The 25748-nt window shown below is 36.7% G+C and overlaps 1 protein-coding gene across 1 annotated transcript in view; it reads left to right on the forward strand.

The window, feature by feature from the left end:
• The window catches only part of LOC126457155 (dynein regulatory complex protein 1), a 361903-nt gene that overhangs the window by 96686 nt on the left and 239469 nt on the right, over positions 1–25748 (forward strand). The window contains exon 4 of the mRNA XM_050093233.1: positions 12247–12440. Coding sequence (XP_049949190.1) covers positions 12247–12440 — 194 coding nt within the window. The remainder of the gene's footprint in view (positions 1–12246; positions 12441–25748) is intronic.

The raw sequence follows: 25748 nt of genomic DNA on the forward strand, positions 1-25748 counted from the left end.
CTCCCAGTCCTGTTAAGGTGTACGCCGTGCCTAGTGAAACCCCATCTGTTGATAGTCCCAACGGGCACTAGAGAAAAATGAGCAAAGTTGGCTGCCCTCAGAGCCATTCCTAACCCCACGTTGATTCGCCTCACAGCTACATCAAGATGTGGCCGATCATGATGCTGGAACAGCTCAACAAAGTGTACATTGGTGCCATGAGTCAGGGAAGCTATCTTGTTCAGGTCACCACCTATGTCATATGCCCCATCACTGTCCAAACTGTTTCCCGCCACACCCACTATCACTACATGTTTCAGTCATTTTTCCCTCGCTCTATCTGTGAGTGGAACAGGAAAGGAAACAAATAGTTGTGGCAAAGGGTACCTTCTGCCTCACACCATACTGTGGCTTGCAGGTTATGTATACAGATGTAGGTGTAGATGTAGAGTAGCCTCGCCTTATGTGTTGGAATTAATAAACTCTGTTCTTCTGTTTCTAAGTTTATTCCTCCTATGTATAGAACACATCAAACAAGAGTCAGGCAGCATTTTCCCTGCAAGAACTGACAAATGACAAGTCGAAACATCAACTACAGGGATGTGATTCTTGTTCAGAAACATCACAAATCGAGGCCTCTTGCACCCTCTTTTATTACAGGACAACAAAGCAACAACAGTTATGTCAACATTGAGACAATTAAGATGAGTAAGACTTCGTATTCATTAACTTCATCAACAAACAACTTTATGTGCTGATGTGCAAGCTATTTCCCTCAAAATGAATAAATCGTTTCTATGTCTATTTCTCTAGACAGAAATGTAGCTAAACCTAGACTGTGACAGTTAATCATCTTTAGCTTTAACTGGACTGTGGGACAGGGTTGTTTAGAAGAAATAAAAAAGATAAGAAACAGAACTATTAGACAGGGTCTTGGAAGATACAATTGAAGGAAAAAGATTGTAAAGATATGGACAGGTGAAGAGAAAGGATGAGAAAAGGATACCTAGGATGTTGTGTGAGATGAAGATGGAAGGGGAGGCAGGAGACTAAGGGCATATGGCTAAAAGGAGTGGAAACAAGCTGTCAGGAGAGAGGAAAAGATGGGACCAAGGTAATGACAGAGAGGTGATGGGAAGACCAGAGCAGATGGAGAAGCTTGCATTTCAGTAGATGCTGCCAGTCTTCGGAAATTGTTCAGTGGTGATTGTGATGATGATGCTGATGATGGCAGATTGATCACTATTTTGATGTTTGTATGTTCACTTATCTCTGTTCTCTTGTTTTTCTACAGAACTTTGTTAGATAGGACAGCAGGGAATGAAATCATTGAGAACCAATTGTGTTACTCTTAAAGAACTCCCTAACTCATTAAAACTATGTACTAGACTGATAACTTGAATCTAAATCCTTGCCTCCATGGTCTGGGAAGCTACACATTCCACTACAGAGTGGCACGCCATTCTAGATAATGCACTTTAAATGATTGCCCATTCAGATGACAGTAAAAATTATAGATCATGATTCATAAAGTCTTGCACTTCAATCCTCTCTCAAAGATAGGTAGTTCATTTACTGTCTGGCTCTGCATAAGATTTGTGTTTGAAATGCTTAAGATTATGATTTTTGCTGTTGGGCATTTGATTTGTACGTGTGATTTGTTGCTGTTTTCATTATTCCCTATGTGATGAAATTTAAACACATACCAAGATTCTTGTACCTTCACCTAACATAATTATTTTTGCTCATTTACTTACTAGCAATAGACATCATTCATAAAAATCAAGAAAATGAATTATTCAGTCGCCATGGGGCTTCCTATTTATGTTCGCCATTGTGTATGTGGTGTTTCTCAGTAACATAAAGGGGATATCAAAAAGAATAATCCAATTTGATCTATTTTTCTGAAACTAATACACATATACAATGAATTTTGTTCTTTAATGAATGGGAAACTCAAAAAGTTTTTTTTGATACCTCTTCATAGGTGTTCAATACGGCCCCCTTGAGATGCACAGCATATGTTAATGCAGTATTCAAATTGTTCCCACACTACAGCAAGCATGTCTTCAGTTACAGCTGTTATGTGATGTCTCAGTACATTCATTGTTGTTGGTAAGATGCCAGTGTGGTGGTGTCCTATCCTATTGGTAAATGAAGTCGTTCGAATCAGTCTCCAATTGTGGGAAATTTTTATCACATTTTTATGAAATGTAAGGAAGCTGGAGACATCTGGTATACTAAACAGTAACTGGTAAACACAGACCATCATTGAGTGCTGAGGTTATTTACTATGTGTGAAGATGCTTTGAGAACTCTCCAATGAAATAATTGCATCAATTGAGCCAGGAGACAGACATTCCATATGGCACATTCGGAGAGGTGTGAACAAATCTGCATTGTGACCACACAGGGAGCGAATGATGCAAGCATTGCAAGAAACAGATCATGATAGAAGAATGAGTCACTGTCAGTGGTTTCAGGGTTTCTTATTCACTGTCCAGACATTCTCTCCATAACTTGGTTTACAGGGGAGGCTTGGTCCCATATGTCAGTTTACATCAACAAACTAAACTGCAAATCCTGGACTGGTGCAAACCCCCACATCATCCATGACACACCACTGCATGATGAAAAGGTTGGAGTGTGGTGTAAAGTGTCAGCTTACAGGATTGTTGGCCCCATTTTCTTTGATATGACTGTAGGCACTACAGTTTGCATGGGCATCTTCAATACATTTGTGGAGCAACTAGTTGACATCAAGCTCACAGAAGATTATTTACAATAAGATGGAGCACTGTGTCACATGTATAACACTTCCATGCAACTTGTAACCAGTTTCTTTGGTGACTCAAAAAAATTGTAGCTCCCCAGTTACTTGACCTAAGCCCTGAGTTGCATTTGCGTGGTGTGTGTGTGTTTTTGTGTGTCCAACCTTATGGGTTGAAAGCTTTATTTGTAACAGTCTTTTTGTTGTGCCTATATTTGACTCAGCATCTCCACTATATGGTGAGTAGCAACTTTCCTTTTCATAATATTGTTACATTGCATTCTGGATTTCCCATCATTTGATTAACGAGCAAGCTGTCATGGATCATAGCAAATGGAAACTGTATCCAAATCATTCTGTACCTCATACAGTCACTCAAAGATTTCTTGTGTTCTTCATTATCATCATAAAATAATCTCTGACTGCTGCTCACACTATCTGTAAGATCCTTTAAGTATATAAGCGCAGTCCTATTACACTTCCCTGTGGCACTCCTGATGGTAACTTGTCTCCAGTGAATGCTAGCCATGCAGGACAACATATTGGGTTCTATTACTTGATAAGTCTGTGAGTCTCTCAAATATCTGAGAACGTATTCCATATGCTGAAACCCTTGTTAACATACATGCGAAAAGAAAGATAACTGGAAGAGAATGGTTTAGTAATTTTCATAATTTTGCTCTTGCCTTCTGTGTTCCTTCCATTTTCTTGAACATTTCCATTTATTTTTATTATTTGGGTGTCTGTTTTCCTGAAATGAGTATTTGACTCCAATGTGGTCGTTATGTGTGCATGATCACTAACAACTTGCTGTGTAGTATGCCCCATTCTAAATCAAACAAAAAATGAATACTATGCGTGTAAATTGTCCACTAACATGCTTTTTCTTACAGGAAAAGTTTTGTTATAAAAAAGAAACACAACTTTTTAAAAAATTTCTTTAGCTTTGAGAAATATTCTTAGAGTATAATGATATGTGCTAATAACAGGTTTATTACAATTTGTTTTGGAAACTCTGAAGTTTCTATTAAACAGTTATGCAATTACTTTTATTTAATTTATGAAAAAGCCTATTTCAGATGCTTGATGTGAGCTGATGCTGATCTCCTAGCAATGGAATAAGTAGACTGTATTTCCTTCAATGAAAGTAGTAAGAGATTTTATGACTGTTTTATAAAGAATGAACTGAAGTGGTTTTTTCTCTGCTGCATTGAGATGAGAGCAATTGCATACATGACATTATGAACTTCATGTATTTTATGGATTACTTCTCCATGTGACTGTCTCTTTTTCATCAGTAATCTGTAAACTGCTGCATTTACACATTCCATTTATCACTTCATCCTAATCTATTCAACTGGGTGAATTTTCAGCCATAGTTTCTGATCTGTGTCATCTTTTACCAAGTTTTAAGCTCATTGTTGGATGACATCACTAGCTGTATTGTTTCCCAGCCATAAGGCTTTGAGGGTGCATTTGTAAGAATGGACAAGACACTTCAATGTGTGTGCTGTATCCTGCTCCTTGCCACAGTTGTAGAAATTGATGCTATCATCTTCTAACTCCCACTTTAACGTGTTTGTTGTTATTGGTGCAACACATGTTCATTACCTGACTCTGTAGCCGAGGTTGTTAATGCTTGCTTGTGCAGTGGTGCTCAACTCAGAGGTAAGCTGCCTCAAATCTCGATTTTAGATGAAAGTTTCACTGCTAGCATTTGGCTGGCAGGTAGAGGATGGGTGTTGACATCAAGTTCCGGATCACCAGCCTTTGTGCTGGGATTAAATTCCAAACCCCTCTGCAAAGTCGCTTGAGGTGAGGACAGATGACACTGTTGATGGCGATTCATCTGTCAGATGGGAAGTTAAGCCTGGTAGCGCCATGGGTACTATTTGAGAAGAGTGGGCTATCTGCTGGCATGAGGTTTCACCCTCACCTTACTTTCATCATCATTATCATACAATACAAACATCACTCTACACTACACACATAGCTGTTACAGTACATTAATCTGCACTCAACAAGTATGAGTGAGACACATCTCCACATATCTGCAGGAAAAGGGGCCATTGTATGCAGAGGAAGAAAATCCCCTTCTGGCTAGGTGGCTAAACCTACCCCTTGGAGTCTCCCAGCCAACAATGCTGTACGACTTTAATTTATGTGTTCATAATCTTTTGAGTATCCTAAAAATTTCTCACTCCAGTTGGGTACTTGGCTCAGTTTTTTTTTGTGGGTACCAATCTGGAAGCTCTGTGTCTAAATGGTTCATGAAGTTTTTTCTAAATATCAATCCTAATGGCAAATTGCTCTCTGCATGGTATTTTATGTGTTTTTCATTGAAGATCTGTTTGACTTTCATGTATTCTGCTGCTTATTGTCAAATATAAGGAACAGAGAAACCATCTGATCTATAGAGTTTATCTGGAGGTGGACCCTTCATATGGCTAGTTTCATTCAGGATGACATTTACTTTCCTGGTACTTGCAGATCTGTTCCAGAAGCATAAGATCTTACCAGTTGTTCTGTGGACAATAGGATTTTCTCACCTCTTACTGCAACTAAATCTTCCCAAAAAGTAATTCCTTGTGGCTACTTTCTTAGAAGCTTGAATGCAGTGAATTTTATAACTCAAAGACATGTTGAGGGATACCCCTAGATGTTTAGGAATGCCTGTTTGTACCATCTTCTGGTTTTCACAATGTATCTGAGTCTTTGTCTTGTTAGATTAGATTGTAGGTGAAATGCACAAGTTTTTAAAGGATTAGGTCTCAACACATTTGATTTGTAATGCATTGAGATGATAGACCGAGTCCCTGTTAGCTGTTTGCCAACAAGTTTAATTTTTTTCCTTTGCAGTAAAAATAAGATGATCTGCTTAGAAGAAATGCATCATATGAGAGAATTGTTTGATAATTTGTGTACAAATTGATTGCTGTTGGTACCAACACACACCTCTGAGGCAGACCATTGCATTGTCTTCTCCACTTACTTTATTGTATCGAATTGACATAGAAACTGACTGAATAACGTGAACAAGATGGTAGTCTTTGAAATAGCTGTATAATTATCCAGTAGGATTTTGTGATTTATTATCTTGCAAGCAGTGGACAGATGTGCCAGAGAAACACCTGTGATTAATTTTAGTATCCCCCCTCAATGTGTTCTGCAAGGCTTAGTTGTGTGATAGTGTCTGAGCTATGTTTGCTGTTTTCCTCAATTTAAAAATTTAGTTTGTGATTCATGACATTGCCAGCATTCTAAGTGTTATTAAACTGCCTTAAATTTTTATTTCCTCAAAGAGTATAGGGCATAATTACCTTTGCAGTGTATAGAAAAGATAACACATTATTAAGTGCAGAATTTTTGGAGTTGGTAGCTCCCATTGGGTGCCTTCTCTGGTGGATGATAGAGAAATTCTCACAATATACAATGAGTAGGGAGGAAATAAAGCACTCATGTTTTACTAGAATTGACAACTACAGACTAACAAGAACAACACCAAGAAAACAGAATGTTTTCAAGAATAATTTGGAAGAATAGTTAGACGAAGTACCAGAGAAGAATATAAAAATGTTAGGTTTTTAAAGTGCAGAGTGACAAGGAAAATATATTCAAAACACATGAAGCACTTATTTGGTACACCAAAGGATGAATATGAACTGGACAAGAGTCTTAGCGCTGTGTGAAAATTTTGATATGAAAATAATGGCAGAAAATGAACTACTATAACTACACAGAGACAACACCTGATGGAAATAGAAACCACCAAAGAAAGTCACTTGTTTCTGCTATTTGCTGATATCCATATGAGAACCATCTCACTGTAAAAGAGCACAATTGCACAAAAGTAATACTGTCACACGCCTTTTTCAACTTGAGAACAACCTGTATCAGTATCAGAGATAGCACATAATGGAAACTGATACTGCCATAGAAAGTCATTTGTTTCTACTATATGCTGATGTCCACACAAGAAACACCTTCACCATAAGCAAAGCACTATTTTACATTACACAGAAACTGTGTAAATAGTAGAAGGTTGGTCACCAAACAGTAATAGGGCTCGATGGCAGTGAGAGGTGCAGTTCACCACTTACAAGGAAAATACTGATTGCTCAGAAGTGAGCAGTATATAATATGGGATAACTCACAACTTAGAGGGAAAGTATTGATTGCACAAAAGCGAGCTGTGAGAATAATGTGTGGTGTTCCCACATTGATACCATGTAGGTATTACCCCTTAATCCAGCTGTCAGTGGCTCAGAAAAGAATTCAGTATGCAGCAACAATAATTTTTGTGATCATTTGTCCAAGAACATAAAATGTCTGACAGACAGCAAAGTGAAATATAATCTAAAATTGTTTCTCCTGGACAACTTCTTCTATTCCGTTGATGAATTTTTAGTTAAAAACTGGTAGACTTTCCCTCTCTCTCTCTCTCTCTCTCTTTTCATGTTTGTTTTGTTTAGTAGGGCTAAAAAAATAATGTGCTCATTAATGTTAATGCTAGTAATGTATGCATACAAATCCTGTAAATGGGCAAGTTCCACATCATTTTGATAAAGGAATTGTTCAAATGATCTATGGAATTCATAAATAACTAGGAATTAGTAAAGAATTTTTTCTGAAAATAATAAAGAGATTTTATTGTAATTAATTACACATTTGTTTAACAACACATTTATGATAGATCTAATCATCCCCAATAACTTGAATATCACGTGTTTTAGGTATAGTGATGAAGAAGAGTCCTCAGTTCAACAAATCAAGACATACATTATAACTGATACATAGCTTTCATAGACTATACCTACATCTGTACTCTACAGATCACAATAAAATGTGTGGCAGATGATAGTTTTTACTGTGCAAGATGTCATAACATTGAAGATTCATCCTGTTTCATTAACTGATGAAGTAAGCTGCCTTGTCCAGACAAAGTGCAGTTTCATAGTGTCCTACCAATAAATCAGTGTCTTACATTTGATTTACTGCAAGCAAACAGATGTGTTCATTCCTCTTGTCTTTTGACATTGTTACTCTCAAGTATTTGTATAACATTATCACTCTTATTAAAACTAATTAATGATGTTGTTAAAAGTTACTTACAAATTTTTTGTTTTAGTAAGTTCCACAAACTTACATCTGACTACATTTAGAGCAAATTACCAGTATTTGTACCAGGCTAATATTTTGGCAAGATATAACAAGATATTTCTACAATTTTTGTCAGAATAAGTTTCTACACATATCACTACATTATTATAAAAAAATAGGAGACTGTTAACTAATATTGTCCACTAAATAATTTTTTTTTTTATTTACCAGTTCCATGGGACTATGCTCACCAAAGTACTTGGTCATAGAATGAGAATTAATAAGACATGAAAAATAGAGAATATACAAATAAATAATACATTACAGAGAGATATTCCCAACTACTACAAGGGACTTCTGTACAGAATAGGAGAAGTGTGCACAAGGAAACCTTTCAACTTGGATTTCAATATTGGGATTTATCACTCAATTTTGTCAATTCTCTGGGAAGCATATTGAAAATGAACTTGCTGAATAGTGCGCACCTTTCTGTATAATGCTTAAGGAGGTGTAATCCAAGTGTACATCATTTTTCCATTTAGTGTTCACTGAACAAATAGCTGCATTTTGTTCTTAATGTGTAACAGGAGTAATAATGATCCATTTACACAGCCTTAGAGGACACCAATAGTATTTCTGTACATGCAAGTGACTTTTTGTTGAAGGTAATGTGCTGTCAAGAAATTGTCAGTACAATTGCAAAAATTGTCAGTACAATTGCAACCCTGATCAGATATAATATTTATTCAGAAGTTTTCAGTGTGTTACTAATCAAAAGCTTTTCAAAACTACTACGACATTCCAGATTACCTGGCACTAAAGACATTGTTTATGAGGAACATGAGAAGGGTTTAGTGTGATCATTGTTTTCCAGGTCTGAGCTGATTTCCTTAGAGATGATTATTTTGTCCCAGGTCATAGTGTTTTGACAATCAATATATCTTAGAATTAAATAGAGAAGAGTAACACAAGGATAACAGTGTCATGGATCATTTCTGCTGCCTTTTGTATAGAGGCGTGTGTCAAGTGCCCTTCTCCAATCATTGGGATGTTTCTAAGCTTCCAGTGTTCATAAATGACACTTAAAAGAATATAAACACATGCTATTAGCTCTCCCATTGCTGAATATTTGCTACATTTACATTTTAATTTTTAACAGTTTTGGCCTTCTTAGCTTCCTAGGCGTCCTTTATCACTTGCAAAATGTACCTAATTGAAACATAATTTTTTAAGCTGTATTTTTCAAAACTTTGGACTCTATTGCTTGTGACGGTAGCTAAACAATAATTATCACAAGTTCTTGGCTCTAGGAATCTTTAGTAGAATATGGGCACGGGTGGAAGTAATTCAGTTGCAAATTCTGTAATATAACCTAACAAGGATTCTGTTGAACCCATTGGCTGAACAGAGTTTTAGTAATTTCAGCTGTTTTACAACACCTTTACAATTGTTTATTGTGTCATGCACCTTTGCAAGCTTATGTCAGCTGAATGGTGGCAACATAACTTGATGTTCCTTTGTGAAGGAACATTTGAATTCAGAGTTTTAACACTTACGCTTCCATTTTGCCATTGTTTGCTTTGGTCCCTGTTTCATATGAGCTCTCCCAGTGTCACTCCTCACAAATGAGCATAAATTTTTGTAGGAGTTCTACAGTAATATACATCCATGGGTGTTATTGAAAACTTCATGCACTGCCCAAAGGTAACCAGGAATAATTCAGATAACATTAGCATACTTGCAGATTCATATTATTCACTGACCTGCAAACTTTTTGCCTAAATTAAATGATTCTAGCATGTGTATAAAAACAAGGGAACTTCATATTTATCCATTTTACTCAACGTGTTGTTTTTTCTGTTACTGGTGTGTGTCTGGATGTTCAGCCAAAATATTATTTGCAATTTATGTAGAATATTTTAACGACTGACTGTACTGTCATATGCACTTGCTGCCTAGTCTCCAACCAGACTGTGAAGTATGTGAATGCAAGGTGTCTGCTCTTTCAGACATGTCCAAAAGAATAGAAGCCACACAGAATCTGCACCTGTGATACATTATATGCAAATTGAAGATGGAGAGGAGAAGAAAGGAATGGAAAGGGAGGAGATCACTGCTGCCAGCTGCATTAGAAAATTATGCAGAATCAGCAGCAATAAGTGATCCCTTTCCTTAACTTTGCTTTCTGCCCCTCTCCATCTTCAATTTATGTATAACGTATCATAGCTGCAGATTCTGTGTAGTGTCTGTTCTTTTGGACATGTCCAGAAGAACACCATGCTTCCATATACTTGATACACCTATCTGGGCAATGGATTCACCTTCTTCAGTGCGTATGCACAAATATGTTCGACCTCTTGTGGGAATCTTAGAGTAGTGAACTTGGAGTTACTGGATAGGGAATGCTACTAGGTGGCACTCGATGTGAGTGTGGATCAACCATTAGGCATGCCAAAATAGTTCGCACAGTTGCAACAATGCTGAGTCACAGATGGTCCAGTGATTAATGCACCTGCCTAGAAAGCAGGGGATCCCATGTTTGAATACTGGTTGCCTCTGTTTCCACGTAATGTCCCAATGCAGTTGACAGCAGAGACCCCATCCCTTTCCTTTCTTCCCCTCTCCAACATCAGTTTACATAGACTGTGAAGTATTGTTGGTCTCACACTGCTATTTATGTATGTGTTTGACTCCCAGCACCCACCATGCCCTTTCATGCTTTTTGGTTTTACAAAATGTGCACTGATATTATGTTTAAAACACCTTCTCTCAGCATTTCCCAGTTCTGCTGGATGTGATGGTTGGCAAGATTTTAATATATTGAATGCCAGACCTCAAGCCTGGGTTGTTGGACCTTTCACTGAAAATTTATGTTCAATTCCAACTTTGAATTAAAAATGACTGAATGAGAGGGAGACCTAGGTGTTATTCAGAGAGGTTCTTACTAAGTTATTTGGCAAGAAAAAGGATCCACATTTCATTCCTATTGCAACCAATGTACTGGAAAAGTTCAAAGAGGTTTTTTTTATTTTATTTATTTATTTATTTTTTTTTTTTTTACAGACAGTCATGTTTCTTTCTTTTCCTCAAAATTTGGATATTATTAATAAACAAGAAGAAGTGTGATTTCATCAAGGTAACAAAGTGCTGAAAAGATGAAAGAATCTGACTGAAATATCAATGTTACGGTAGGGTAAATTATTGTGCTTGACCACAAGTGTTGCTGCCCATCAGCTGACATGGGTTAACCAACATTTCCATAATTAGATAAAATGTTTTCGGTTAACTTGCCACTTCAAATTTGGATAAAGTCCCAAGAAGATGGACGACTTGGCCATTTTGTGTATCAGAGACCTATACCTCAGCAAGTGTAGCTTTCATCATCCAGCTCAGAAAAGAACTGTGTTGAACACCATAATACTCAGAGCCAGGCCTATTTTAGAGCACCTCAGCTTTGAGATGAACCATCTAACAAAGCTATTCAGAAGGAATGAGTATATTCTGTCAACAAAACACAGATGTAGTATTGTTCACCAAGCCAGGAAGACCAACACATAAAGTGGCTTCCATTCTGCAATGCAACACTAGTGATATAGATAGTCTTCTAAATAGGCAAGGAATCAGACTAATTTTCCAGCCACCCAGGAAAATGAAAGAAATGTTGCAACTTGTTGAAAATATTCATGGCCTGAGAGTATCAGGGATTTATAATACTCCTTGCAAATGCAGTAGCAGTTACGTGGAGCAGTCTACACAGCCTGTTTTCAATCAGAAGGCAAAGACTTTTCCTGTCACTGAGAGAAGCATCATACTTCTCCAGTTGGAGCATTTGGTTAGATTTCCTTTCTTTAGTAGTTTGATGATGATGCTACTCCTCCAGTCTTCTGGAACTTGCCTTGTTTGCCAAAAGGTATTGCACAGTTTAGTAAGGTGGTGAATTAAGTCCAGATCTCCATGTTTGAGACCTCCAGCTGACATTTTCTCCAGACCAATTGCTTTTTTATTTTTAAATGTTTTGATTTCTGCACACACCTCTGCTTCTATGACATTACCTGATTTTACCATATACTTTTTCATATATTTGTGTAGTTGTATTGTCCGCAAAATATTCCTATTTCTTGAAAACAGGAATCCCACATTATAAAATTTAGTGAGTCTTTCATACTTTGACACTACCTCTATTAGTTTCCAGCTGGCTTGTGAACAGACTTCTTTGCTACCTTTATTTATTTATTGTTTCATTTTAACTATTCTTTTCTGTATAATGAATAGATACATTTACTTATATTTTAAAGAACTTGAAAGTATAAGGTCTTTTGGTAAGACAGTCACTGATGTTATTATTCTTGTGATCTTAATTCTATTTCCCCTTTTGAAATATTCTTTCTTGTTAACAGTAAAGTGTAGGGAACTCATTGAGCAAAAAAACATGCTAATAGAAGAGCTGCGTCATGAATTGAAACAAGCAGATATCCGGTTTCATGAAGATCAAAAGAAACAAAAAGATGACGTTGTCACTCTGGCAGAGCGAATTGACAATCAGGTTAATGTGATGAGACGTGCATATCGGCAAGAACTAAGGCTAATTGAGGTATGTAAATATGAAATTAATGTTTATGAAAATGAGAGTATCAATTTTATTTTTAGCAATTCCTGGATGTCAATTAGTGTATAAATGTACTTTCTTTAAGTGTTATTACATTTGACTGGTGGGTAACATTTTTATAACCAAGCCTCTTTTGTAATGATGGCTGATGGGTGAAGTATCTATCTTACTAAAATCTGAAAGGCGGTTGTTTAGCTAACTGCAACTATGAAAAAGAATAATGAGTATCAAGATTTCAGATCCATGGGATTTTTGTTTCACAGATGAGACAGAGAAGAAATTTATTTTCACAGCAGAACACACAAAATAAATATATGAAAGAATGACCATATGCCAAGAACCATTCAGTTTCCTGACTTTGTGAGTTGTAACAGGAGACACTTATTTCCCCCTTTATATAATAACAAATGGCCATTACAGCTGCAATGCCATGAAGATGGCATTCAACAAACATCAAATTGACATGGAGTGTACTACATGCTTGGTATGCAAATGATCAGCATTTTGGTAAAACTGCACAAAGATCCTGAGCCAGATGCAGTCGCATGTTGTGTTTCATGGGAAGCCTCTCGACATGCAAGATCCATGTATTCACAGAGACTGGGATTACTGGTAGTTGGGGGCTACAATGTTAGGTGTGTAACAGTCCCTTTAGGAATATAACTACCAAAGAAGGGAAGAAGTCCAGTGTGCATTGCTTGTGCATGCCTGGTGAGTCAACCCAAATGTGGGATGGGTGTTTCTGGATGCCATGAAGAGCAGTGTACAGTCAATTGCAGGTGGTAGCTCATGTTGCTACTAATGATGTGCGTGACTTTGAACTGAAAGCTGGCTAAAGCTGGAGATAAACTCAGCTGATTTTTTTTACAAAAAACCTAATGATGTTTAGTAAGGATGGATTAAACACTGTTGATGGTTGCATATTTGCTGCTGTTAGAAGTAGCTTATCCTGTAGTGAAACTGCAATACTTTCTGTGAGTTATATGTGTAGAGGTTATACTTGACAATGGAAAAAAATAATCACTGGTCTCATTTACTGACCCCCTCATCTCAAATGATACAGTTGCTGAGAGATTCAAAAGAAATTTCAGTCTCATTTCAAACTGGTATGCCACTCAAACAATCATAGTTGATTGTGATTCAGTCTGCTCTCAATATGTTGGTGAAAATACATTTTTAAAGTTGGCAGCAGGCATAAAACATTGTACTAAATGTTTTCTCCAAAACTTATTTTGTACAATTAGTTCAGGAGTCCACCTGAAATGTAAATAGGTGTGAAAACATGCTTGACCTCTTAGCAAAAAATAATAATGAACAAATTGAGAGCATCATGATGGATACAGGGATTATGGCCACAAGATCTTTGTAGGGGGACTGAATACAACAACATATAGATCCACCACAAGTAAATGCAAAATATATCTGTTTAAAATGCAGATAAAAATTTGTGTAATGCATTCCTAAGAGAAAGTCTCAGATCCTTCCACTCCTTACTAACTATGTAAGAGTATACCAGATTTGGTCTAAATTCAAAGAAATGTTATCAACAGCAGTTGAGAGATTTATACCAAATAAATTAATAAGAGGTGTAACTGATCCTCCGGGGTATACAAAGCAGGTCACAACAATTATTCAGAAGCAACAAGAAAAGCATGCCAAATTTAAAAGCTTGTAAAATCCCCAAGATGAGCAATATTTTACAGAAGATCAAAATTTAGCAAGGACTTCAGTGTGATGCTTTTAATTATTTCCACAGTGCATCTCTGAGTTGAAATCAGAAAGAAAATTCAAAGAGATTCTGGTTGTATCTAAAGTACACCAGTGGCAAGACACAATCATTTCCTTTACTGCATGATAACAATGGTAATGGTACAAATAACAGTACCACTATAGTGCAGTTATCAAACACAGTTTTCCAAAATCCTTCAACAAAGAACATGAAGTAAATATTGTAAATTTGAACTAGAATACACTGATGTCCAAAATTAAAGCAACTATCTGTTATTTCCCCATCCTGTGTTTAATTCACAATATAATCATACAAACTGTCAACCAGATGTCCATACGATTGTGTTCTACATGGAAGATGGCATCCTGGATTATAGACAACCATGCCAATGATGATGTCAGGGCACCTATGAAATGAGGTAGAGTTTGCCAGGTAGCCCCATATCCACAATTGCTATGTATACAGTCATAGATGGTGCAATATGGCACAGAAAAGATGCCTACCAGACTCTCTGTGGCAGAGGGTTGTAGGCAGAAAGGAAGCAGGACAGTCACAAACTGTTGTGGCCTGATAGCTTAAACATAAATAATTCTTTTGTTTCTTATATGCAGCGACAGTTTATAGAGACTGAAACTGTATTCCGAAGACAAGGGCAGGGCCAATCATATGTGACTTCAGAAGAGAGGACTGCTATTTGGCTGTAACGGTATGACAGTACCACCTTAGTATTGCACAACAACTGGCATGTGAGCTCAAAGCATCCATTGGACATGTTGTATCGAGGCAAAGGGTGGGCGGAAGCCTTCTGCAGAGTGGCCTTTATTGCTGGAGACCTACTGTGTGTCTGCTTCTGATGCATCTTCACAGAAGGGAACATCTAGAGTGGAGTCATCAGCATGCCATCTGGATGCCTGAAGAGTGGGCCAATGTTGTTTTCACAGATGAGTCCCGATTTAGTCTTGAGAGTGATTCTCGATGGATTCGCTCCTGGAGGGAATATGGAACATGATTTTGGGACCCAAATGTTATAGAAAGAGATCAGTATTGAGGAGCATCCTTAATGGTGTGGGCAGGGATTATGTTGATCACTCAAACCCCCTTCATGAAATTGTAAGAGTGAATTGTCAAGATTTAACTGCTGTTAGGTATCGTGATGAGATCTTGGGATCTCATTTGTGGTTGTTGTGAGATGCTGTTGTCCCAAACTTTGTATTGATGGATTATAATGCTTGACCTCATTGAGCATGGATGGTTGATGTTTTCTTGGAAACATGAAATTGCCTGCTCATTCTCCTGATTTGAATTCCATAGAGCATGTCTGGGATGCACTAGAGAGATGGCTTGCATTATGTCAGCATCCACCAACCACTGTCCAAGACTGCAAGCAGCTCTCCAGAAAGAATGGGCATTATTTCCTCAACATGAGACCAGTGACATAATTCACAGCATGCTCCATCATTGTCAGGCTTGTATTGCTACCATGCTACCAGAGGTGATCACACCTGATACTGAGCACATTAACCAGTTGTCAGAATGTGTGTGCAAATCCATTAAGTTGGAAAAACCTTGCACAATTCTGTTTGCTGCTTTAATGTTGGACACCAGTGTAGCTGCCAACATGAGTAACTTAGAAGTAGATATTGTTATGTAACAAGGCAGCTTAAATCATTTAGTAAAGTCAAGCCTTCTTGTCCAGATTGTATATCAACTAGGTTCCTAACAGAGTTTGCTGATATAATAGCTCCATACATACCAACTATGTACAACCACTCACTTGATGAAATATCTGTACATAAAGACTCGAATCTTGTGCAGTTCACAACAATACTCGAGAAGGGAAATAGGTGTAATCCACTGAATTCCAGACAAATATCACAGACACTAAGTTGCAGTAGAATTTTGGAATAAATTCTGTGTTCCAACATTATGAATTATGTTGAAGAAAATAATCCATTGACACATACCATGCATATAAAAAAGGATTTTGCAAGGGAGTGTTGTAGGTTCCCTATTGTTTATAATCTTTAATAATGATTTAGAAGACAATATGAGCAGTTCTAGATTGTTTGCAAATGAGGCTCTCAGTTACCATCTTGTAAAGTTATCACGATCCCAAAATCAATTGCAAAATCATTTAGACAAGATATCTGTGTCATGTTGTGATGAAACAAGCTGGGATAATTTTAATTCCCCTCTTGTTTTGCCATCTGCCTCCTTAAATTCACTTTTTTATGTCTAATAATTAACCATTAACATACATCAATATAATCTGCATTTTCAAAAAAGAGGAAGGTTGGCCCTTAGTTTTAAAGAATATAACACCAGATGTAATTTTGTGCTTAGTTTTACGTATGTAATTGATTTTCTGATTTATTTTGACTATTCCTACTTAGTATCTTTTGTTATAGGGTGAAATCAGTAATTGTTTCATAATTTAAATTCTATTCTTGACATATAAACAAATATAAATTCTGTACTAGTTATAAACATTTGGAAGAACAAATAATAGTATTCTTAAAGTATTTATTTGCCCTATTAGAAAACATGTTAGCAAAGCCAGACCTTCATTAATTCCAAAGAAATTAACAGTTTCATCAAAAGTATTGTTTGGGTAACTATATTTGTTAATTTCATGATTTAAACAAATAATTTGGCCTAACTCTTGCAGTAGAAGAAGATGTTAAAAAGACGCAATTTTTTGATGTATTCAGTTAATATAATGAGTTAAGTTTTAATCGTAATTTCTGTAAATTTAACTTCAAACAATGTGTAGTTTCAGCACCTATTATTGTGAGGATATATAAGGGCCTGATCTTTGGTCATGAAACAGTCGACGGCCGAATTTCAGACGAGGAACCTGTGTTGGTTAGAACGACAACAATGCATCGACTTAACCATGAAATAAGTGTTACACCAATAGGTCATGTGTAAAAACAATGACATTGTATGTTTCCATACTTACCTGATTATTCTTCGAGAACTATGAACTTTGTGGTTAGGTTTTACTGCTCGTAGATGTTCAACAGGAAACTATTGCAGCAGTATATGGATGTTCACCTGCAAACTATTGCTGAGGCTTATGGAAAGTTAAACAATAGTGCACTGGCCATATAAATGTGTATATGAGGGAGGGGGGGGGGGGGGAGGGGGTTGTGAAAAGTGAAAGTAAGACAGTGCAATGCAACTGTGCATCTGTCAGCTACATTATTTACAGTAGTCAGTGTCCAAATTACCAACCCCATTTTTCAGCCAGCGTAGCAACACAGTACGTTGACTCTGAGGACAACAAATGAAGAGATAAATAAAGCAGGTGGAACTGCCACAGTGTGAAAAGTGGCAAATGACTCTATAAAAATAATGAAAAGTGTGACATCATTTATATGAATTCTAAAAGGAATATATTGCATTTCAAAGCTTTCAATTCACTAAATACCTAGGGATTAGAATAACAAATAAATTGGAATCATCTCATACCTAGATAATGTTGTGCAGAAGCTGAACCAAAGGCTGTGTTTAGCTTACAGAACACTTAGAAGATGCAACAGGTCTACTAAAAAGTCTGTCTCTTCTGGAGAATTGTAGCATGGTACGGCATCCTTACTGGATAGGACTGATGGAGGGCATCAAAAAATTCAAAAAAGATTACTCGTTTTGTATTATAACAAAATAGGGGAGGGAGTGTCACAGGTATGGTGAGTGATGTGGGGAAGCATTCATTAAAATAAAGGCATTTTTAATGGGGACTAGAACTTTAGACAACTTAAACAACCACCAACTTTCTCCTGTGAATTCTGATTTTTTTTGTTGATATCCACCTACATGATCATTATAATAAAATAACAGAAATCACAGCTTAAAGATTTAAGTTTGCTATTTTTCTTGTGCATTGTTCAACAACATAGCAGTAAAGAATCATTGTGAAGGTGATTTGATGAACCCTCAGGCACTTGAGTGTGAATTGTGTAGTAGTCATGTAGCTGTAGAAGCAAGTATGAATGACACTGCTTTTTGAATGGAAGGAAGGATCACACAACTGATCTCTCATTTGGAAATTACATTCGAATGTTTGTTGTTTTTGAAACTGTCATGTTATGTCTAATGTAAGAATGGGAAGTGTCTAGCAGCAGATGCCAGAATGTAACAGTGGCAGGATATGGTGCATTGTTCCATGATTTTGCTGCTTGTGTAGATTAAGATCCAATGATTGTCATGTAAATATGGAAGCGTTAGGTTCAAGATGCCCATATTCATCACCAAACTGGATCTCAATGCCACACACATTTAGTGCCCAAGGGGACAGACATATTGTTTACTTGTTTATGCAGGATTATACAGCCATGTCCATACTTTCACTTGAGGATTTGGTTTGTTTGCTGCAAGACAAGTATCCACACAGACACTGTGGCAGCATCTGGAGCAGCAGAGGGCACAGACTACTGTCACTGTGCCCATTGTCATGGTTGCCTCTGATCCAGCAGCACAGAAAGGTGTGCAGACAGTGGCATGCCTCAGTGGAAACACCAGGTACAGGAGTAGCAGAAAATCATATTTTCATGTGAGTCACAATTCTGGGCACAGCATGGCAATTGATGTATCTGTGTTTTTGGAGGCTCCATGGAGAACCAATGTTGCCAGATTGCATACATTGAAGTCCTACTGCCACAGCATGTGGCTTGATGGTATAGTGTGCCATTGGGTAACAATATGAGTGCCTCTTGTTCTCAGAGTCATGGTACAAAAACCACACCAAAAACATCACAGAGCCATCTTTGGCTGAACTACAGATTCCACATAGTGCATTTTCAGCACTTCATTGAGCTGTTGGTGCACTCGATGTCTTATGTCATCTGAAAACAGGCATAATTGTGTGTATTCAGGCCACACTACATGCCTCCAGTCAGCTACTGTCCAGTTTCTGTGTTGTCAAGAATAGTGGCTTTTTGTGAGGTACCAAACTCCAGATGTCTGTGGCATATAGCTCAACTTCCTGACATTTGCTATTGGGTTTGAAGCAATTTGTCAGTGACAAAGTTTTTATTCATTCATTCACCCATTATGTTCTGTAGATCCCATTCTTCAGGGAAGTCAAATAAGTTAAGATATACATTAACATGAGACAAAAACATCATAAAATTTAGTCTGTATACTGTACTAAACCACTATACATGGTGGCAATTCTTCTGGAAAATGTAGAAATTTCAGGGAATTACATTTGACTTGGAAAAATCAGGGATATCTTAGGGATCAGGGAATTTCAGGAACTTCATAAAATCTCAGGGAATTCTGTTTTTCTTAACCTAGTATCAGAATTTAATTCTATTGAGTTTTACAAATCACAAATTTTAAAATACTTAATAATTCAAAGTATCTTAATTATATGAATATAACTTTAATGAAGTAAATTAGTACTTTTAAAAAAGCAGCTTCCTCCTTTGGGATCTTGGTGGGCTTCCTGATCCACACCATTCCAGAGCTATTGTTGAACAACTGAACTTAAGATGTGTCTTCTGGTTTGATAATGAGCCAGAAGAACAGGAAGCTATTGATGGTAGAAATGGCTTTTCCAGTTTGGTAAATGGTACCATATATCATTTTAAACTCCTCTGTGTGAAGACAACATGGGTCACTTATATCTTGCAGCTTTGAAAAATACATAACGTGGAAAAATTAAAATACGTTCTATCAAGATGCACTTTTTAAATAGCATAAACTTAAAATAAGCTCATGTTGTATTGTATTATATGCAAATGCAGTAACACATGTGTGAAATTTAATAATGTAATATACATACTGTTATTGTTATCGTATGAACAATATCCATTGCTAGCTGAACTTGGATGGAGAGTGGTGAGTCGAAGATTTGAGCTGAACTGTGAGCTGAAGCAATGAACAAGCCAAGAGCACTGTAAGCTGAATCAGTGAGCGAGTTATGAACACAGAGGACAAGGTGACTCCTGAACCACCCTATGATTCACTGTATGCAGAGTACGGAGCAGTGAGCTACTGCCGGAGCTGAACCAGTGACAGAACCTAGAGCGCAGTGACTCTTGAGTCAACTACAGTCCACGCCATGCTGAGTCAGAAATGGTAGGGGAGCCAAGAGCTTCTGCTTTGCAGAGCATCATCTCTCCTGGTAAAGTCTTGAATGGGCTGATATCACTCTTCCAAGCTGTCTTTTCACATCAGAAGGAAAAAGAAAGAGTGTGAAATTTTTTCTGCATTGATGCAGTGTACTAAGAGGGTGACTTTTCTTTGCTTTCAATTCTTTTCATGTCTGATAAAAGCTATTCACAACAGTAAGTATATAAACACATAAATAACATATTGTATGTAGCATATTTTTTTGCACAATAGTCTATACCATAGCAATTAATTCACCATGCGAGTGGGATGCTGTTGCAGCAGTCTGCCCCAGGACCTTCGTTCCATACACTGATGTCACTGGAGAGGATTTCCTGATCTGAAGAGCTATGATTCCTTTTCTGCAAGTCACCATTCATTCACTTTCAGACTGGATCTAACTCTTTGAATCAGTTCTGGGGTAGATTTCCATTCTCTAATTTGTGGTGCTCCAGACATTGCCACAGTGTCCGTGTGAATATTGGTCTTGCAGCAAACAAACCAAATCATCACAATCATGGTTTCCCAGTCAACAGAAGGAGCAAAATCATGGAACAGTGAACCACATCCTGTCACTGTCAAATTCTGATATCTGCTTCTAGAAATTTCTCATTCTTACATGAGACATAACATGATAATTTCTTACAACAAAAATTCAAATATGGTTTCTAAATGTGAGATGAGTTGGGTAATCTTTCCTTCTGTTAAGAAAGTAATCAGCATTATTCATATGTGCTTCTACATCTATGTGACTACTATGCTATTCACAGTTAAGTGCCTGGCAGAGGGTTTGTTGAATAATCTTCAGACTTTTTGTGTTCCATTTCACTGTCAAACAACAAGCAAGAACAACAGAACACTTAAATCTTTCCATGTAAGCTCTGATTTCTCTTATTTTGTTATGATGATCATTTTTCCCAATGTTAGTGGCTGGCAACAAAGAATTTCACATTCAGAGGATAAAGTTGGTGATTGTTTATTCTGTGGAAAGATCTTGTCACACATAAAAATGGTTTTGTTTTAATGATTGCCATCCCACATCACTTATCATATCCGTGACTCACTTTCCCCTATTCTTTTAGAATACAAAAAGAGTTGCCCTTTTTTTAACATTTTTGTTTCCCTCCATCAATTCTGTCTGGTAAGTATCCCATACCACGCTGCAGTGCTCCAGAAGAGGATGGACAATTGTAATGAGGCAGTCTCTTTAGTAGACCTGTTGCATTTTCTAAGTTGGTTCAAATGGCTCTGAGCACAATGGGACTTAACATCGGAGGTCATCAGTCCCCTAGAACTTAGAACTACTTAAACCTAACTAACCTAAGGACATCACACACATTCATGCCTGAGGCAGGATTCGAACCTGTGACCGTAACGGTCGTGTGGTGTTTTCTAAGTGTTCTGCCAATAAAACACAGCCATTGGTTTGCCTTCCACATAATATTATCTAGGTAGGTGATGATTCCAATTGAAGTTGTTTGTTAGTGTAATCCCCATGTATTTAGCTGAAATAAAATCTTTTAGATTTGTGCAATTTATTGTGTAACCAAAATTTCATAGATTTCTTTTAGTACTCATATGAATAACCTTACACTTTTCATTATTTATGTAGAATCAGTTGCCATTTTTTGTACCACACAGATATGTCCAAATCATTTTGCAATTGGTTTTGATCTTGTGATGATGACTTTACAAGATGGTAACTGACAACATCATCTGCAAACAATTTAGAAGAACTGCTCAGACTGTCTTCTAAATCATTATTATAAATTAGAAGCTACAGGGAACCTACAACACTTATTTGCAAAAGCCATATATCACTTCTGTTTTACTCAGTGACTTTCCATCAGTTACTAGGAACTGTGAGCTTTCTAACAGGAAAACATGAATCCACTCACAAATCTGAGACAGTACTCTATAGGCATGCAATCTGATTAGTAGTTGGTTGTGAGGAATAGTGTCAAATGCCCTCAGGAACTTTAGAAATACAGAATCAATTTGAGATCCCGTGCCAATAGCACTTGTTACTCCATATGAAGAAGGAAACTAGTTGTGTTTCACAAGAACAATATTTTCTGAAAGCATGCTATATGTCAATAGATCATTTTCTTTGTGGTAATTTATAATGTTCGAACACAGAATAAATTCCAAAATTTTACTTCAACTTGGTCTTTGTGATATAAGTCAGAAATTCTGTGGATTACTGCTATTTCCTTTCTTGAGTATTGGTGTAGCCTGTGCAACTTTCCAATCTTTCTTTGAGTGAATGGTTGAATATGGTTGCTGTATATAGAGATATTGTATCAGCAAACTCTGAAGGAACCCAGTTGATATATAACTGGACTGAAGACTTATCTTTATTAAGTGATTTAGATGCTTCTTTACACTAGGGATATGTACTTCTAAGTCATAAATTTTTGTAACTGTTTTGGATTCAAATTCTGGAATATTAACTTTGTCTTCTTTAGTGATGGATAAGCAAAAACCTTTACCTACATTGTAATGGCACTCTCACTGATAACTTTATTATTGCTATCACACTTTTAAGTTACTGATTTTTACATGCTGCTGGTGTTCTTCTTATATCACATGATCTTTATATATAACCAGGATTTCTTTGGATTTTCTGTTTGATTTTGAGACAGAGTTTTGTTGTGGAAATAATTAAAACCATTTCACATTGAAGTCTGCTATAAATTTTGAGCTTCTGTAAAACATCACCAATCTTGGAAATTTTATGTTCTTTTAAATGTGGTAAGCTTTATTTTGTTGTATCAGCAACATCATCCTGTCCTGTTTTGCATATCATATAAGTTGTATTACATCCCATGGAAAGTATCACTGATGTACCTCACAATGAGTGCCATATCTGAGGTTTCTACAACAGTTTGCATGCTTGTCCATTGTGATATTGAAAATATTCAATTAAAAAGCGTTGTTCAGAGATACATAACACCTAAGGAATTTATGCAATGAATTTTTGATAAAATGTTTAAAAATGAGAATTAATTAGGAACTGTTGTGGCATGTAATTTATATGTATCATATCTTTTAAGCTTAAATATTCAACAGCTGAAATAAAATTTCCTTATAAGTGCAAATGAAAATTATTCATAGACGATAACTTCATATGCAAAAAATGATTAAAATTATTTGCTGAACATTACGTTCACACAGTTAGTAACAGCATATTATTTAATATTTAGATCTGAGTGATGAAAATGTTTTAATAGTTGCAAGTGTTTGTTGCCACAGAAAGAAAGTGGAGTTTAGTTCACAGCCCACTATACGGTTGTGATAAATTGTAATAACTGTCAGTTAGATTATACTCAACTAATACTTTTATGAAATAGTGAAATTACACAGAATTACTAATTGCACAAATCTGCTGCTGTACAGCACTTCACTGCCAGGACTTAAGTCAGCAATTGAGGGTCACGTTCCACCTGGCACCAGTTCTACACCACCTACAGTGCCCCAAAATGATCAGTTTGCTCTTTTAATGGGATACTAATATTTTGTCAATGACCTTATTAACATCTGATATGAATTTTAGTATCTGGAGTGTAGTTTATGTGGACAGTATTCAAGGGTGAAATACAAATCAGACAAGAAGAAAAGGTAATCTTCTGAAAAGTTTTCTACAGAAGAATGCTGAAGATTGGATTACTAATGAGTGTGTGTGTGTGTTGTGTGTGTGTGTGTGTGTGGAGTGCAGGGTAGTATCAAAATTATTGAGGGAGATCAGGGCTTGACTCCAGAAAACAGTTTCAATGGGATGTATGATGCAGTAGTTGTGCAGAGAAGGGTCTTGCTTACATGGGATAGGTGGATGTGTGGTCTGCATCAAACAAGTCTTCACACTGAAGAGCAAAATTATGACACTACCCTGCAAGATTGTGTTAAATTGAAGAAGCTGTGGATTCTTTGCATCTATTATGTTTTTTGACAAATGACTAGATGGCGTACCCCCATGTAATGGGTCAAAAAAGTGCACAAAAATATCAATAGTTTTGTATTTCACTATTTGAATAACATTGAAGGTGTTCAAACAGATTGTTAAGATGTTCCTATTAACAGTTTGTTAGTTCCGCCAATTGACAGGATGTGACAATTTTGGTAGACTGCTGATCCTGTCGTATGATGCGGGTGTGATTTTTCTCACTTTTAATATGAAATCATGTATATTAATGGGCTTGATTGGTCTTCACTATATTCTGAGTGTCAGTCAGCCTTAAAGTGGCTAGCATTTGAAATGTTTACTGTCTTGGCTGGGATCAAATACTTAACTTATCTGCTTCAGAGATTTGATTTGTTGCTCTAGGAAAGAAATAAGTTGAAGTCCTGGTATAACAAAGACTGACCAAGTGGTTATTAATGTCCACAGTAATTCATGACACATGTGATTTTGAGTTTCAGTATAGTTTATTTCTGTGTTGAAGTCATTCCAGCAATAAGACAAGCCATGGTACAACTGTAGAAAGTTGGCATATTTAATGCCGTTAAGAAAGAACTGATTACATAATTACAAACCAGATCGGCACAGATGTCACCACAAAACTTAGAGCAAAACTGGGTGCTCAACGGTGTTACCACATGGGCTTCATATTCATTTTGCTACAATGATGTGATTGTTAAAAACAGAAAATTAAAAAAAAAAAATTACAATTAGTTTTGACAGATATCAGAACAGTAAATGACATTGTATGCATCATAAAATAAAATGACATTATGCGGTATATGAATCTCATTATAGATCAGTCTCTTGCATAATGAAAATAGTCACATATGTAAGTATAACAATACATATTACATGTTACTGGATTATTTGTAAAATATCCAATATAATTTATTCCTAGTGCATTTCCATTTTTAAGAAAATGGTATATTGTATTTGTATATAATAGTGCAAGAAAAAGGATGTTGGTAGACCTCATAAATTCGTATGATCTGATGCAGAATGTGTTTTTTAGAATGATGGTGCAGGGAAACAGTAGCACAGCCATAGACAATACTTTTATTCAGTCTTCATTACTGGATGGGCATTCTGTTAGTAAAAGAGTGAATGACATTTGTAGTGTTTTGGGATATTTGTAAACATCCCAACACACCACTGAAAAGCTGTCGACAAGAGATGCTCATGAGTACCGTAAGTTGAATAAGGATAAATGTAGTGGGAAAGGGAAACTGTGTGTTTTCCTTTCTTGTGTGCAGTGAATGTGGAGCAGTGGTGGAGCCAGCGAGAAGGGGACCAGTAAAAACGGTATTACAACCACTGGTCGTCTGGCAGTCATTTGTGCCATGGTGCAGGAAGTGCCCGAGTCCGAGAGCCATGGAGTAAACGATGCACCAACAAGGGTGTAATGAACAATTGAACAGCAGTAGTCGTTTATCTGCGTTACTCTCTCAGGTCCTAAACTATGCATGCATGGATGTTTTTGAAT

Source organism: Schistocerca serialis, chromosome 2, assembly GCF_023864345.2.
Source record: "Schistocerca serialis cubense isolate TAMUIC-IGC-003099 chromosome 2, iqSchSeri2.2, whole genome shotgun sequence".
NCBI classification, from domain to species: Eukaryota; Metazoa; Arthropoda; class Insecta; order Orthoptera; family Acrididae; genus Schistocerca; species Schistocerca serialis.